The following is a 17,530-nucleotide window of genomic DNA, read 5'->3' on the forward strand; positions in this document are numbered from 1 at the left end:
AAATTACGGATTTATTTAAATAAAATAATTTAATGACATGTTTTAGGTATTAAGTGAATGTAAATGTTAAAGTTATTTATTTTAATGACTTGTTTGACTAAGAAACTTGTAGTTGTTTTTACAAATATATAGAGACATGTATTTTTGCATACATTATGTAACGTAATTAATTTCGTAAAAAGAATCTATATTTGAATATTAATAATATAATAATAATTATTATTATTATTATTATTATTATTATTATATTAAAAGTAAATAATAATAATAAAGTTCGCTCAAAGTTAAATATTTATATTTTTAATAATAATATTAATAATAAATATCTTTTAAAAAATTTTAGAAAATTAAAATACAATACAATTATTATATAAAAGTCGTACAATATGCTTTAAAATTTGGGTGTTCTGTAAAAGATTTTACAATTTATGAGAGATTAGTACTTCTTTTTATAAAAGATTTCGTATTATTTTTTTAATTAAATTAATATAAAATTATGATATCATCATTATAAAAATTAAAAGGTACAATAGTTAGCTTAATGATGACATCATCAGATAGATAGATATTTAAATTTTAAATAATTAATAATAACCTATAAATAAAAAGCCAACAACAAAATTGTAGAGGGGGTAAAATAGAAAAGTCCAAAAAATAAAGCAGATACCGTAAAATAGTTCAGATGACCTAATTGCCCTCTTTATTACGAAGAAAAAGCCCTAAAAACAACCCCTATCTTTCTCATTATTGATTTGCCCTTTGTTTAATCCCCTATTCCATCTCTACCCTCAGCCCCGTTTCAGGTATTTTCACTCCCTTGCCCCCGCCAATTTTAATACAAAATCGTTTTTTTTTTACAAGATGAATATTTTCTGTTTATTTTTGCTGTTTTGTATGGTATGAATGTTAATGTACGGATACTAAATTCTCTGAAGTTATAGGATTGAGCTTTTTAGGGTAAAATCTAGGGCTTGTGATCTCAAATTTTGTAGGTTTATAGATCTTTTAGCGCATCAAAGTATCTGTTTTTTGCTGGATCTGTGAAAGTTAGTTTCATGAACAATTCACAAACTGGATAATCAACACCTAATTGATTTTATCAAATCCAGCACTATAAAAATTGGAACTTTTTTATTTTTAGCGTCTTATAGTATTTTTTTTTTTTTTTTGTTTTCAAATTTATTCATGGTAAATATCAGAGCATAGTATTAGTTTTGACGAATCATAAATTGACGTAATCGTTAAAAGTTGAACAACTTGAAGGTATGGGTAGCTGTAGTTATGGTCCATTAGCTATACTTAAGTGTAAATTTCGGTTGAAAAATTGAATTTTTTTGTTGCATTCTTTGTGCTACGGGTTAACAGAAGTTAAGATAGTGGTGCTACGGGTCCCGAATCATGGATCCGCCCTTGTCGCCTAGTGGTAAAGGCTAAGATTTTTACAAAGAAAATTAAAATCAGAAAAAAAAACTGCACTCTGGTTAGTATAATCTGATTAATGACAAATAAGTTTGTTTATAACAAGCATTGAATTTGACAGTCAGTAAATTAACATTTTCTTAGTTGTCTGGATAACTTGCTGAGTACTTAGTTTCTGTAAATACACAATGTGAACATTTTGCTTTGTTTAGGCGTCAAATTTGTTACATGCTTATTTTTTATAATCTATATTTGTTATATAATCAATATTTGTTATACAGTTCATTATAGTGTAGTTCATTGTAACATGCTAATTTGTGCTGTTATGTTATTGATGATATAGTAAAGATGGAATTTTGATTTGAAAATTTTGTGCTTTGTTAAAACAGGTATATTTGGTTCTCTATATTGATCATTGATGCTTTTTGTCTCTCGGAATTCGGAACTTTTTCGAGATTATCGTTAGTTGTATATCATGGAACATCGTCAAATACCTATGTCACATCATCATGATCATCATAAACTTCTTTTAGATCACGAGGTGACAATCATGCCACATCGAAACACAAATCTTCATGGTAATGAAGATGCCACTGAATTCGATAATAGCAATCAACACGAAAATAGATATGATGATGGTAATGTAGCTGCTGATGATGATAATGTGGATCATGGTATAGGTCAACAATTGGTCAACCATCCCGATTCACAGTTGGTTCTTCCTGATCAACATCATGAGATGGTCCTATCTGACGATCACGATCAAGATCACGATCTTGTTGTGCACCAAAACCCTGATATCGATGTCGATCATGTATCTTTTCAAACCCCGCAGCTCGTGCACACAAATGGAGTAATCCAAGCCCGAACCACACCTCCTCCAAACTACGAATTAATGGTCGGTCAAGAGTTCGCTGATGTCACCAGCTGTCGTAGGGCGTTACGACACACTGCAATTGCGCTTCATTTCGAAATACAAACCGTTAAATCAGACAAAACACGGTTCACTGCTAAATGCGCAAGCGAAGGCTGCCCGTGGAGAATACATGCTGCAAAACTGCCAGGTGTACCGACATTTACTATTCGTACAATTCAAGCAGAACATAATTGTGGCGGAATCGCACATTTAGGTCATCAACAAGCGTCGGTTGATTGGGTTGCGAATACAGTTGAACAAAGATTAAAAGAAAACCCGCAATGTAAACCGAAAGAGATTTTAGAGGAAATTCATCGGGCCCACGGGATCACGTTATCGTATAAACAAGCGTGGCGGGGTAAGGAGCGGATCATGGCTGCTTTACGTGGATCGTTCGAGGAAGATTACCGTTTGTTACCTCAATATTGTGAACAAATTAGACAAACGAATCCCGATAGTATTGCGTCAGTTTATGTTGACCCTGCAGACAACTGTTTTCAACGTCTTTTTATCTCGTTTCAGGCTTCGATTTATGGGTTTTTGAATGCGTGCAGACCACTTTTGGGGCTTGATAGAGCGGTTTTGAAAAGCAAGTATCTTGGAACGTTACTTTTGGCAACGGGATTCGATGGTGATGGTGCGATGTTTCCTTTGGCGTTTGGTGTTGTTGATGAAGAAAACGGAGATAATTGGATGTGGTTTCTTTCGGAGTTACACAATTTGTTAGAAATCAACACCGAAAACATGCCGATGCTAACGATCTTATCGGACCGACAAAAAAATATCGTTGACGGGGTCGAAATTAATTTTCCAACTGCTTTTCACGGTTATTGTATGCGCCACCTCAGCGAGAGTTTTCGGAAGGAATTTAACAACACGATGCTCGTTAACCATCTTTGGGATGCAGCAAATGCGTTAACGATAATGGATTTCGAGTCTAAAGTTATTGAAATCGAAGAGATATCTCAAGAAGCGGCGTATTGGATCCGACGGGTCCCACCACATTTATGGGCTACTGCGTATTTTGAAGGCACCCGGTTTGGTCACCTAACAGCCAACATTGTCGAGTCGTTAAACGTTTGGATTCTAGAAGCTTCCGGTCTCCCTATAATTCAAATGATGGAGAGTATTCGTAGGCAGTTAATGATATGGTTTAACGAGAGACGTGAGACGAGTATGCAATGGACTTCGATTCTCGTTCCAACTGCTGAACGACGTGTTTCAGAAGCAATTGAACGCGCACGAACGTATCAAGTTCTTAGAGCAAACGAAGCCGAATTCGAAGTTATTTCACACGAAGGGACTAATATCGTCGATATTAGAAATCGTCGATGTTCGTGCAGGGGATGGCAACTTAATGGGCTTCCTTGTGCTCATGCTGTTGCTGCACTTTTGTCGTGTAGACAGAATGTTCATCGGTTTACTGAAAGTTGTTTTACAGTGGCATCGTATAGGAAAGCGTACTCGCAAACAATTCATCCGGTTCCTGATAAGACTTTATGGAAGGAAATGACGGATTTAGCCTCGCAAGGTGAAGGGAGTAATGTTGTTGAGATTGTTATTAACCCACCGAAGTCTATTAGACCGCCTGGTAGGCCCAGAAAGAGGAGGGTTCGATCGGATGATCGGAGTTCGGTTAAGCGGATTGTGCATTGTAGTCGGTGCAACCAGACGGGACATTTTAGAACTACTTGTTCTGCTCCAATATAAGCTGAGGCTGATTCGGACAATTTCAAGTGATTAAAACCTCGACAAGGATAATCATGATTTTCGACTATAGTTTTTAGACTTGTTTGGGAAAAAGGTCAAGTTAAAAGTGAGTTTTTGTTAAGGTTTGTTTATGGTTTTATGGAATAATAGTTGTTGGGGTATATATTAAGGTTGAAGAATGTAGTTGAGATTTGTTTAATATGTCTACAGATTCTAGGCTTGAATGTTAAATATATGTCTAAAATATTAACTATGATGCATACATGTTGAAATGAAGGTTGTACGTTTTCTGCATACATGTTGAATTCAATAGTTTAAAGTTTTTTTTTTTTTTTTTTTTTTTAGAACAGCGAATTTGGGATCACCCGGGGACTTAACCACCCGTTGCGATCATCTCCCGTTTCGACTATGCCGATGCAGTGATATTAACTCGCCCCCTATCGCTGCTCGGGAGGAAACCTTGAACCGATCCAAGGGCACGGCCAAGTAAAACCCCCCTCCCCTTTACCCCCAACACAATGTGAGAAAGGTGTCATTGGTGAATTCTTACATGGCAGGGATAGAATTGCATTAATTGTTGCCCTGGAGTGGAGTCGAACTCCTGACCTCAAGTGTGTTAGAGGCAGGCCACTACCACTCAGGTACAACTGCAATCCTAATAGTTTAAAAATATTCAATATGTTAAATGAGCACGACTATTGCATTTTGGACTTGGCACACCAACATTATGAAATAGAGAGAACAGCCGGAACACAAATAACAGAAAACGGTCATTTAAAGCACGTAATAATCCTAAGATAAAATGATACTCCGTAAAGAAGATGCACAATGAATCTCGTAAATTCAGTATACAGATCATCACCCAAATATTTCTAAGAAAGGGAAAAGCGTCATGCACACAAAAGTTAACAAAATTCTATCGATTCGCCTTCTAACAAACTGAAATCCACTCAAGCATTTTGGGATTTTTTATTTTTTTAATAGCCATAATTGCCATACATGGTGTTGCTATAGTCTCCAGCGGCAGGTGCATGGCCAGGTGGGGCGGGCTGAGTTGGGTAGCTAGCAACTGTACCAGGATATGGGTTATACCCTTGAGTTGAAGGTGGAGCCGCAGCTGAATTCTGGGCTGCTGTCGCAGCATCAGCAATAAAATTCTGCATAACCATGGAAATATGTTACCACAACAGAACGTTTCCATAAACACAAACACCGCAAACTTTATTTCTTACAAGGGAGGCACCAAGGAGTGTTGTTGAAACAACTTTGTTACCCTATCAAAATATTTTTTTTGCCACGTCTAGTGCATGTCCCAGTAAACATTAACCGATGATCTACTGGCCAAAATATAGGCACCAGAACATAACAAAAACGAAAGGAACACATGCACTTGTGATATTATGAAATGTAGACTCCAAATCTTTTTTAATAGAGTACCTGTATCAACTGCTGAGCAGTCTGAACTTGTGAAGCAGATCCATTGATTTCAACTGTCATTTCTTCTGGATTTCCCCTTGATTCTTGTATAGCAATAGTAGCACCACTGGCACGACGGATGTAGCTGATATTGGCTCCCGACGTCCCAATAACAGCATCGGCATATGTAAGAGGAACTTGCATGTTTTGTGAGACCTATATAAGAGTTGCAGTTAATTATCTTGTTAATCAATTTCCAAGTAAATTACTCTGACATAAATAGAAGTTAGCTTTTAATCTTTTATGTGTTAGTCATGACATATATGATTAATATTAATTGCATCAGCATCAAATTACAAACCATGCATGTCCAAGATTTGATTTTTGAGATATTAGACTACACCTAAAAATGAAGTAAGTCTAGATGATGTTCAATTTTGTTTGGTTTGAATAGGATTTTTCCTGTTCAAGTTTTGAACCCGCAATTTACTTCGAGCACTAGGCCAAAATCTACAACGACACAGTAGGTTAATTAAATCATGCTCAAGTTCTTTACAATCTATAGTGCAGATATTGAAGAAACAAGTAATACCTTGGTGACTATCGATTGTTGTGGCTGCATGGTTGCAGTAGGAGCTGGTCCACCAGGCAGATCTCTACCATACGAAGGTGGAGGTTGACGAGGCTGTTTATCCATTGGTGGAGGATAGTAGTTGTCAAACTGATGCTGAGGTGGCATATACTGAGTAGGTCGAAATCCGGGCCCACCAGCTGCATTCATAGGAAAACTAGGTGGAGGTCCCCAAGGTTGGGGAGCACCCATCTCCTGGTTTGGCCTTGCATTTGACATTTGCATCTGTAAAAAAAACAAAGCATAAACACATCATGTGAACCAACTATTTCCAAATAAGATATTTGATTTGACTTACCAGGGGAAATAAGTATTATCTAACACATTTTAGATAAAAGGAGAATTCTACAGGTTGAAAGAGAGTTAATAGGTTAAATTTTATATTCAATGGATATAAAATGGCTTAATCGTTGACCAGTTCCTTAGCCTAAAAAGACAAACTTACTTGCTTCTCAAATATCCCAACAACACTGCGGTCAACCAAAAACTTCCTTAGATGAGTGGCAATCAGTTTGATAGCCTTGTGTACATTTAAAGGTTCACCTTGTACCTCCACAACGCTATCATCAGGTAGAGCAAAAACAGGAAGGTTCTCTGCAAACATATATCAGATAAAACCTCATTAAATATTAGCAATATAAACCATACAGTTAGTAGTACATACAAATATTAAAGGAAATTGTGCACGTAAAAAGGTATCCAACAAACCTTCACCAAGTACTCGTAATATACAATTTGAAGAATCTTGAACGGTTTTTATGGTGGCACCTTGCTTCCCTATCAAGTTTCCAGCTTGTGTAGCAGCCAAAAGCAGCCTAGTGCAAAATGTGCCTCCAGGTAGCGCACGAGTAGGATCAATATCATCAAGTATCCGTTGATGAACCTTCAATAAACCGTCCATAGCAGGGGGAATAGCAGCTTCAGGTTCTTCCTTTGCAGAAATCAAGACCTAAAATAACCGTATATATGATCAGTAAAGCAGATTTAACACAGTAAGTTCTGACCAGTAGTTTCATTTGAACAATATCATAAAAACCAATTTCAGATTTCTTTAAGATAACATTAGTTAATCAATACCGCTTCCAGTAATTGAATCTTTGGAAGATATCTTACTAATGGAACCAATAAAAGATAAAGTGAATCGTATAAGAGTCAAATGAGCACAGAAATGCAACAGTCCGATAAGCAGGGTAGTCATTTTCTATGTAAAAGACAACAAAGCCTCAATGATAGTTTTAAATCTCTATGAGCTTACTTATTAGCGGTTTCATATATTTTATGAGATGGGAAATGATTAGCCGGAAAACCATTAAATTAGCTAAAATTCACTATAACTATAATAATCAATGACTAAATTCAAAATACTTGATATATTGTGGATATAAACCATATGGTTCAAGAGTGTCACACCTTAATTAATACAGAAAGGGATACACAATCGCATGATTCTTTTATATATCTCTGTTCGAATTAATTAGTATATTCAGTGCGTCCTGGTAAAACTTATTCCTGAAGGACTGAGCATAAATAATAATATCTAACTTGAGTTCAGATAATTATAACAAGATAATTCGCCAAGATTAGCAGCATTTCGTTTGGAGATGTTTTGATTTCTTCACTTATGTAAGATATATTTGATTTGATACTTCATTTTCATTTAACATTTTGTAGATAGTTTCATACTTGTTAAGCTTCTTGACTTGTTTGTATTTCGTATAACAATGTGAGCCAAGACATCAACCAACCAATTCTAAAGTTACCAGAAAACGTACGAGCTTGTTGGTACTGACATCCACCCAATGAACTTCTAACATTAAATCAGATTGACTTTTCAGCACTTGCAACACTCAATGCCGATCACCGCAATCTGAATCTTTGGCTCTTCAATATAAAACCACTTTGACAATTGAGTTGTTGCCTTATATTTGAGAAACCTGCACACATCCATCTAAGTTATTGTGATAAAATGAACCTCTTTATATGTTTACCCTTACTCTTGATTGTTGTTATGTTTGTAATTTCACTTGTATCAAATACCCCCTTTTGCAGCACATACAAGTTTTATATTAATATGGTGACTTCATATCTTCTATGACCACTTCTTTTGCTATACCCTTTTACAAAACAAGAATGTTGGTTCTTCTCAGTTACACACCGTGAAAAAAGTTGAAAATTTTGATCATCCCATGTACTTAATACATTAAGAGTAACAGCCTGAAACTGATGAACATGCCCACACTTATAAGACATTTGTTTTTAGACCTAAATACCATAACATGATATTCTTATGGATATAACAACTTGTCTTCTACAGAGCAACACAACTCCATCACCTCCATATCCAAGGTATGACCTCACCAACCAGCTTAGTATATTAAGGCTTTTTATAGTTGCAAACTTGCAATAGTTCAACAATAACATCAACTCAAGGTTGCCAAAAGCCTAAAAGTGTAATTTAGCTACTCAAATTGTATAATTTGCTTCAATTGTGAACCACACATCATGAATCCCATTAGTACACCAACCTTTTCTAGAGTACTATCCAATGGTAAAACATTTCTCATTTCAGGGTCCGGACATTCTTTTTACCAATTCCAACTATGATTGTATTTGGGCATTGAGTATGTAAATTTTATGGAATTAAAATTATCTAGTAGCCTAGTAGCCGAATGAATGTAGAGATATCTTGTATTCTTGTTTATATATTTTGAGTAGATTTTGATTTGAACATCACTGAGATGCTTACTTTTTCGGTAGGTACGAGTGTGTGTGTGTGTGTGTAGTAGTAGTATAGTACTCCGTAATTTTTAATTCATTTCACATATTAACAAATAAGGATCCAATAGACACATTTGTGATGTATATCAAGAAAGACGTAACGGTTCTCTAAGGGAGCGAGAGAGAGAGGAAACATATGGATCAAACTATATGACATTAGCCTCTCGAGGGAGACAATTGCATGATAACACGGCTTGATCAAACATGCAACAACAAATAAGAATTTCAAAGTAAATAACTCTTTAAGAAAACTTACACATCTTTCCACAGATCCAGGAGGACCATCAAGAATCTTAATGCGTGCCCTTGTTTCTTCAGTAGTTTTCTTTATATACTCTCCCTTACGACCGATTATGCTACCAACCTTTTGCACAGGAACTAATATCCTATAAACATTCTCTCCCGGCCATCCAGGCCATCTCTTATCTAAAGGCACATCAGCAAAACTGTTTCCTTGTTCCTTTTCAGTAACAGCTTCAGTCTCCGCCACATCATCAACATCACCTTGCTCGTTATCGGTCACCTGAACTTCTACCGGAACGGCATTCTCTGGCATCACTTCCGTCTCTTGTTCGTTAAGGTTCTCTTCTGCCATCTTTTAAAATATCCATGTATATAACCAACATACCTTTAAGCATATACACAAAATAAGGTACCAAGTTAAAACACTCATAACAGCTAACTATAGAATATCGACATTAAAATACATTGTACTGGTAAAGAAGTTAATGCCTAAAATAAATGTGAGTGCACAACGAAGTATTAAGTACACTACAAAACCTAGATAGAAATAGAAACATGGAATACGTCGTAACTTATCAATTAAGCGGAAACTTATAAATTCAAGCTAAGCATATAGCTCAAAAAACATACAGAGGGCATTATTAATCTCTTATATATAGAGAGCATAGCATAAAACATACTTCATATTTACCAGCCAATTGTTCACCACGATATAAGTGATCAAAATTGGGCAGATATAACAAAGAAGAAAAAGCAAAAAACACCCATAATTTACTTAAATATACAACAAAATGTGCGTCTCATCACAAAACCCTAGAGATATATAGAAACACGTCAAATTTATAAATTTAACGTAAAATTATAGATCGAAAGCTTAAAATTGAACAAATTTAGGCAATGCGAGACAAATATGTACAGAAGAATTGATTATCACATAATAAAAATAGCACGAACTAAAAATAGATCCAGCATAGAATAACATGGAAAGGTAAGCTTTTCATTATAGACGAATTTTATATACAGAAATATAATGCAATGCATACGTATGTAAATTTATTACATATATTTGAAAAGCGAATAATAATAATAATGAGTAAAAATTGTGGTGAACTTACTGGCTAGGGTTTATAGCGAAACGGAGAGAAAGAAATTTGGGGATTTGTTTTATTTGATTTGAAGAATCCAAATCCAAATACTTCTACAGAGAACAAAAGGGGCTTATTCGTATTAACTTCCATATGCGGTCCCTGTTACTTTTGTTTTTATTCATTTTGCCACTTAACTTTTCTTATAATGATATTAAAACTTACAAGACCGCATAGTCTAAACTAGTTGGGCGATCTGGTTTTGCACCGGTTCTTCACTCTTAATTAACATTAAATACATAGCTAATTATTGAAAAAGTAATTATTTATCATTTTTTTTCGTTTTGTCGAGTAAGGACTAAAAATAGTTATGTGATTGATTTGTAATAAGCGTGAAAGAAATTATTCATCACTTTTACTTTTCGTCTTGTCGAGAGAAAAGATCCAAATGCTCAATCAACAAAGTGAGACGTACATCAACGATTGATACAAACTATTTATATATTATATGTGTATATATATATATATATATATATATATATATATATATATATATATATATATATATATATATATATATAATAACAATAAAACAGTTATTAAAAAATGAGTTACGTAGTTAATTTATAATAAGAAAAAAAGTTAAACAATAATAAAGTGGAAAATTATGTGATTGGTTTAATAATAATAATAATAATAATAATAATAATAATAATAATAATAATAATAATAATAATAATAATAGTTATTAGATAGTAAAAATTGTGTGGGCGATTTATAATAAATGAGAAGTTTTGTGGTTAAATTATGAAATGTGAAAAGTTTGTGATAAATTTATAAAAACTATGAAATTAACTTTTATAAAGAATGTGGTTGAATTATAAAAAAATGAAAAGTTTGGAGTAAGTTTGTGAAGATACTAAACTTCCCTATTCACTACCCCTATCTCTTTTAGATAAATAGATATAACTAGTTATTGAACCCTCGCTTCGCGCCGGGGGTTCGATTTTTAATGTATTTTATTGCATTTAGTAAAATTATTTTGTGGCTAACGATGATGTCGTTGAAGCGCAACTCGAGTCGAACTAAAAGGTATAACCCGTGAGATATTTAAATGTTATTTTAAATTAACAATATATGTGCATCTCCGCGTTTCGCTATGGAATTGTCGACTTTTAAAAATTTAACGCAAAATCAACGTGTATGAAAAGCACCCCAAATATTTAGCGTTTTTTAAAAAGCGTCCGTTTTGCGTATAGCTAGTGACATTGTGTTCCTAAAATTATTTCGAGTTTAACGATGGTGTCGGAAAAATTTAACTCGTTGCGAGCGAGAAGATATGACCCGTTGAATATTTGGGTGCAGTTTATTTAAGATTTTTTATGAAAATGGTTATTTGACACTTTATCCTCCTGTTTGGGGGGTCGATTTGAATTTTAAAAAAAAATGTGGGGACTTTGTTGGTAAAATGAAATTTAGTTAAAATTTAAAAAAAAAAAAGTGGAAAGTCAAAAATGCCCCTGGTACTATTCATAACATTTGTCTGTTAGTTAATATGTAAATATAATGGATTTATAATTTATTTCTCACATTTGTTAAGATTCATAAAAAAAATAAATTTCGAAAGGCCAATAAATTTCATTAACACGTTGGGCTAGAGGGAGCCCAAGCCCATGTACAAGACTCGCAAAATAGATGCATCAATGAAGATTCATAAAAAATTTACATTTACATTAAAGTAATGATACAGTCATGTGGACAAGTAGATAGAATCAATTAAAATTGTGTTTTTACTTCGGTGATGGCTAGGCAAGGTACGGGAAAACTAAAAGAATTCGAGGACCAAACCTAGCAAGGCGGGATTGGAACTGAGTATTTCCAAGGAGTTTTGGAATGGTCCATAGTCCCTAAATTTTACTATATTTATTCGGTCCTAGATGCGGGACGGACCGAATCCAAAAAATGTGAAAACATACCAGACCGAAATATATACATTATGTAGATCTAACTTGTTAATATTATCTAGCTTCTATTAATAATTAATGGGTAGATCTTTCTGTCAAAAAAATTTTATAACCAACGAATCTTATTACATTTAGTGTTCACGAATCTTCAATGCATGTAATCTTGTTCACGGATTTTTTTTGAAGACCTAGTGATTCGTTTAATAACCAACGGATCTTATTTGTTTAACCTAACATATGAATATTAATTGGACATTTATTTTATTTTATGGCAGTGCCAATAATTAAATTTTCAAGCCGTTTATTGTATCAAACGTCTGTTAGTCACTTTTCATATATTATATTCGTATAACATTTATATATCATATGATCATAAAACGGGACGGTTTATTTTACACAACCGAACCGAATCTTCAGGATCGAGGCGAACCTATATTATGTGGTCCGGTCCTCAATCGAATTTTTTGCTATAGATTGTGACTCGTGAGGAAGCAAACTGTGTTAGTTTGGTTCAGTCCCGTACCATGCACAACCTGAGAACCCTACTTCTCTCTCAGATTAATACATATGATTGTGTAAATATATATTTTTGTGTAAACTTTGTGTGAATCTAGTATTATTTAATTTGTTTTAAACTACTTTTTTTTTTTTTTGAACGGCGATTTTTTGGCATCAGTAGATCATTTATTTCAACGACCCTCATCATTTGCACGTAACACACACGTTCGGGAAAACCCGAACCCGATCGACGGTACTCGGGAACACATCCCTTCGGGCAGTGGTTCCGGGTAGAGGTCCGTGAACGAATCCGGTAAAACCTCCCTATAGGGTCAATATGTACCACCATTATTGGTGTTCAATTGGTTTAAAGAAAATCATGTCATCCCTAAGGATCGAACCCATGACCTCTCCCTACCCCATGACACAAAGTACATGTGGAGAAGTGTGGGCTATGCCCGCAAGTTCGTTTTAAACTACTCTTTTATTTATTATTTTTACAAAACTACATAAGTTCCTTAATTACATGAAGAGTTTACACTAAACACCCTTCCCTCCTAATCACCTTTCACTCCATTTCCGTCTCCATCTCTCACGCTCTCCATTTGATTAATTCTATTCAGCAATTTAGATCTCAACATTATCATCATCTTACCTTACCTTAATTGTTCTGCATTCTTATTATTATTCATCTTAAAAACTTACACCGAGTAGTCATGCCACAAGGTAATTTCACACAAAGATCTCAACTTTTTTATCAAATCAATACAAGTTTCTATAAAAATCTTCTTTTTCGCAGATACTGATGATTCCAGCGACGAAAAAGCGACGTACAAATACATCATTGTAGCATCTTCTATAGGTTTAGTCATTGGTGCAACCGTTTTCGGCTTTAAAAGGAAACGATATCAGATCGTTCCTCGTATACGTGTTTCAGACACAGGCCAACTGCTAAAACTAGAAGGGTTCCCTCATTATGTAGGTGAGATCAATATATTCATCTCATTTATTTACATTTTAGTATTTTACGGACTAGAATTCGTACGAGTATTGTGTGGATAAAGTATGTGTGTTCATGCAGCTAGACAAATGGGATTTTCTAGTAGTAGAGATTGTCCACATTTGTTTAAGTTTGCGGCTGAATATATAACGAAAACCGAAGGGTGTGAAGAAGAAATGTATATGTTTTTTGCCGAAGAACCGGATGCGGATTCGTTGTTTATAAAGCTGGTTGAAGAGTTTGAGAGATGTATTCTTAGTTACTTTGCATTTCATTGGAGTAATGCTCATTTCATGATTAGTCAGGTAGATGTATCTGTTATTTACAGATATAAAAAAGGTGGTTATTTTGACCCTGATACTGATGAATGGGTCAATTTGGGTTATGCTTCATAATTTCAGGCACTGGCTGGTTCTGATTCTCAAGAGCCGAAAAAAAAGCTTAAGGACATAGTCATGCAAGCCACCAGGTATGATACTTTGAAGTTGTTATTATCAAACTTTATAGTGTTTGTCAGTGTTTTAATTATGATACTAATTAAAGATGAACGGCGATAAATATGCAATTTTGGATTAATTGTGATGGTACAGGGAACAAAGATTCGAGAGGGTAACGAAGAACCTGAAAGTGGCACGAGTGTTTACGACGTTAGTGGAGGAAATGAAAGCGATAGGGCTTGTATCTGCAGACGATTCACAATGCACTGACGTTATGGTTCCGATGGCCCACAAAGATAGAAGTCCGGTCCTACTATTCATGGGTGGCGGTATGGGTGCCGGAAAAAGCACAGCTCTTAAGGACATTCTTAAAGAGTAAGGAATACAGTCAAAATGGGTTGGGTCGACCCAAAAAAACCTTTTGTCCATTTTTATAAAATTATATAATCTATGTGATGTTTACAGAAACATTACTGTTATCCTAATAATCTACATCACTGGACAAAAACAGTTAAAGAAGTTATATGCATTACAAATTGACTATGGTTGACTTTCAACCTGTTTGACCATTAGACCCATTTGATGCATTCCAGATTTTAGTTAAAAAGATTTATTGAATTGAATGTAAACAGACCATTTTGGGCTGGGGCATCAGCAAACGCGGTTGTAATCGAAGCAGACGCTTTCAAAGAATCCGATGTTATCTATCGAGCTCTTAGCAAACGAGGCCATCATGATATGCTTCAAACAGCTGAATTGGTATACTTTCTACACATAAGTTATACTTTTTATTAAGCGGTTAAATGATTCAATCGATAATATTTAGGCATTTAGCTAAAGCAAAACAAGTCAAATGAGTAAAGGTGGCAATTTCGACCCACTGTATAACAAACACATAAACGATGTGATTGCAGGTGCATCAATCGTCTACAGATGCAGCATCATCTCTCCTTGTAACAGCGCTAAACGAAGGACGAGATGTGATTATGGATGGAACGCTTTCATGGGTCCCGTTTGTTGTGCAGACGATAACAATGGCAAGAAGTGTACACCGCAAACGTTATCGTATGGGAGCCGGGTACAAAGTGAATAACGATGGAAGTGTTACTGAAAGATACTGGGAACAACTTGAAGAAGAAAGCGAACCACTCGATGGTCATACAAAAAGAAGACCGTACAGGATAGAACTGGTTGGGGTTATTTGTGATCCTTATTTAGCTGTTATAAGAGGCATAAGGTATTCAACTATATATCTTTAACAAGTAAAGAGGTGGCAAAATGGGTGGGTTAGGAGATTTGTCAACTGGTCAAGTTGACATTAGTTTAGAACGGGTCATTCTGTTCGGGTCTGCCCCCCAAACACTTTGATCAATTTTTAAGTTAATGGGTCAAAATTCCCACCTTGGCTACCACATTTAGGAATGCAAATGAAACTGGGTTTTAACTACTAATATTATATTTTTCCGTCCAATTAGAGATGGTGAAACTTTTTCGTGTCAAAATGGGTGATTTTTCAGTTATACGTAGTCGACTCAGATTAGGCCGAGCCAACACTATTTCTCCCAAACATGAAACTTACTTTTCACATAAATCTTAATAATCTAATAATAATGACTTGGCAGGTTTTTGCATACAATATATAAACAGTGTGAATATCGACCTATTTGACCCACTGTAATTTATCTTTCTGATTTTCCAATTTGACCCGTTACAGATAAAACGTGACCCATATTGTCATATTGAACCGTTTATCAGTTACCAACTGAACATCCAACTAATCAAGTTTCGGTTATTCATTAACAGGAGAGCGATCGTGTGTAGAAGGGCAGTGAGAGTACGATCGCAGTTAACATCACACAAAAGATTTGCAACAGCATTCATGACGTATTGCCAGCTCGTAGACAGCGCCAGGTTATATCTAACCAATGATCTTGATGGACCACCAAAGGTAATATATCCAACTTAACGCGCTCTTGTTTGCCTTAAAAAAAAACTCTTGTCTGTATGCAATTGTTTCTTTGTTAATTTATTAAAAATGTATGTATGAATAAAGTGGGAAAAATATGTTTGTAAAGTTGATAGGATGGAAAGAAAAAGAGAGGACATTGTTGATTGATCCAGATGAAATAGGATGCTTAAAGATGATACAAAGTTTGAATGAGAAAGCGGATTCGATATACGAACTTTATAATAAACCGAATCCAGCTAATGAAAGTGGATCGGTGTGGCATGATATCGTGATGTCACCTTCAAGATTGAGTACGCAGAAAGAGCTAAAGTATTCAATTCAGAAAATTGAAAGCAAGAAAGGATGATGTTATAGTGGATATATAGATAAATGATGATGACATTATGTATGTGATGGTGACTAAAGTTACAAAACTTTTAATTGTATCAAAGGTTTTGTTAAAATGAAAAATTTTGAAATCTGTAAAAGTAAATTAGATAATGTGAACGCTTAGTTCAAATAGTTTCATCTCAAGAATGTTGTTTTGCAGAAAACAACAGATCCTGTTTATTGCAAATTAAACAGCATATCTACAAATTAATTTTTTTTCGGGCTTATTGTTTTATAACAATCGGAATTGAGATTGAGAATGTCAAATGTTAGAATGAATTTAGTTTTAGTATATGAGAATCAGCATCTTTTATGATTGTTCGTTAGCCACGGATTTATGGAGGAAGATTCGTTCCTGGATCGATATTGACGCCCTTGTGTTGATTCTTGGCAATTGTGGCTCTCGTGGCTTGATTCGTATTATTGTACGGCTGATGCAAAGATTCGATTGCAAATTATCATCGCGTCTTTGGTTTGGAATATTTGGAGATTTCGTAATAGTGTTCTTTTCGGATAGCCCTTCAAAGTTTATTTCCACATTTTCTTGAGTTGCTAATTTGGTGTGGATCTTTGATTTTTCAAAACATTCTCTTCTTTCCTCTTCTTGGTGAGTGAATCATCTTCATCTTAAATCGAGGTAAACACAATTCAAGCATATGTATTAAGTTCAGTCTTGTTTGGTATTATACAAGATCTAGTATTGCTCGAGTTCAACTCATTTATTTATATAAATAATATACTCTATGGTTTTTAATATTAATATTAATTAAATTACACACTATATCATTATAAAAAATGAATAATAAAAAATAATGTATATAAATTAAATACTCGCTTAGACCCGTGTATAGTTTATTTGTTCAAGCTCCATATAAAAAACTTGAACTCATTTACCAAATGATCTATAAAATATGTTAAAGTTTGAGCTTTAGTTCATTAAGCTCGACTCAGTTAAGCTTTAACATGTCGAATTAGAATAGCTCGTGAATAGCTAAGCTCTAAACCCTACAATCAACACTAAACTTATACAATAATAAAAATTCAAGGCAGTGGTTAGGGACGGATTGTGCAACTACAGGAGATGATCGCGTGAGT

At 34.6% G+C, this 17,530-nt stretch overlaps 3 protein-coding genes across 3 annotated transcripts in view; 2 read left to right on the forward strand and 1 right to left on the reverse strand.

Moving 5' to 3' along the window:
* The first annotated feature begins 756 nt into the window (after nucleotides 1-756).
* LOC139899275 (uncharacterized) lies at nucleotides 757-4,323 on the forward strand. Its single transcript, XM_071882096.1, has 2 exons — nucleotides 757-803; nucleotides 1,809-4,323. Exon 2 carries the CDS (start codon nucleotides 1,895-1,897, stop codon nucleotides 4,043-4,045), a length of 2,151 nt encoding a protein of 716 aa, XP_071738197.1. The 5' UTR covers nucleotides 757-803; nucleotides 1,809-1,894; the 3' UTR covers nucleotides 4,046-4,323.
* Nucleotides 4,324-4,859: 536 nt separating this feature from the next.
* On the reverse strand, nucleotides 4,860-9,465 carry LOC139899277 (flowering locus K homology domain-like). Its single transcript, XM_071882097.1, has 6 exons — nucleotides 9,127-9,465; nucleotides 6,801-7,041; nucleotides 6,538-6,686; nucleotides 6,054-6,317; nucleotides 5,483-5,677; nucleotides 4,860-5,202 (listed from the first exon to the last, which is right to left on the reverse strand). The coding sequence occupies exons 1-6, from the start codon at nucleotides 9,463-9,465 to the stop codon at nucleotides 5,023-5,025; spliced, it is 1,368 nt and encodes a 455-aa protein (XP_071738198.1). The 3' UTR covers nucleotides 4,860-5,022.
* Nucleotides 9,466-13,376: 3,911 nt separating this feature from the next.
* LOC139902575 (uncharacterized) overlaps nucleotides 13,377-17,530 on the forward strand; it is a 41,920-nt gene continuing 37,766 nt past the window's right edge. The window contains exons 1-9 of the mRNA XM_071885182.1: nucleotides 13,377-13,386; nucleotides 13,460-13,642; nucleotides 13,742-13,965; nucleotides 14,062-14,129; nucleotides 14,251-14,472; nucleotides 14,730-14,856; nucleotides 15,012-15,334; nucleotides 15,901-16,045; nucleotides 16,173-16,398. Coding sequence (XP_071741283.1) covers nucleotides 13,377-13,386; nucleotides 13,460-13,642; nucleotides 13,742-13,965; nucleotides 14,062-14,129; nucleotides 14,251-14,472; nucleotides 14,730-14,856; nucleotides 15,012-15,334; nucleotides 15,901-16,045; nucleotides 16,173-16,398 — 1,528 coding nt within the window. The remainder of the gene's footprint in view (nucleotides 13,387-13,459; nucleotides 13,643-13,741; nucleotides 13,966-14,061; nucleotides 14,130-14,250; nucleotides 14,473-14,729; nucleotides 14,857-15,011; nucleotides 15,335-15,900; nucleotides 16,046-16,172; nucleotides 16,399-17,530) is intronic.

This window comes from Rutidosis leptorrhynchoides, chromosome 3 (assembly GCF_046630445.1).
Source record: "Rutidosis leptorrhynchoides isolate AG116_Rl617_1_P2 chromosome 3, CSIRO_AGI_Rlap_v1, whole genome shotgun sequence".
NCBI lineage: Eukaryota > Viridiplantae > Streptophyta > Magnoliopsida > Asterales > Asteraceae > Rutidosis > Rutidosis leptorrhynchoides.

What these genes read in the sequence shown, in the direction of transcription:
- LOC139899275 (XM_071882096.1), top strand. Translation starts at nt 1,895, where the DNA reads ATGGAACATCGTCAAATACCTATGTCACATCATCATGATCATCATAAA.
- LOC139899277 (XM_071882097.1), bottom strand. Translation starts at nt 9,465, where the DNA reads ATGGCAGAAGAGAACCTTAACGAACAAGAGACGGAAGTGATGCCAGAG. An exon ending in ATTACGAGTACTTGGTGAAG is followed by an intron (nt 6,687 to 6,800) that starts GTTTGTTGGATA and finishes ATATGTTTGCAG; the next exon opens with AGAACCTTCCTGTTTTTGCT. An exon ending in TTGGGATATTTGAGAAGCAA is followed by an intron (nt 6,318 to 6,537) that starts GTAAGTTTGTCT and finishes TTTTTTTTACAG; the next exon opens with ATGCAAATGTCAAATGCAAG.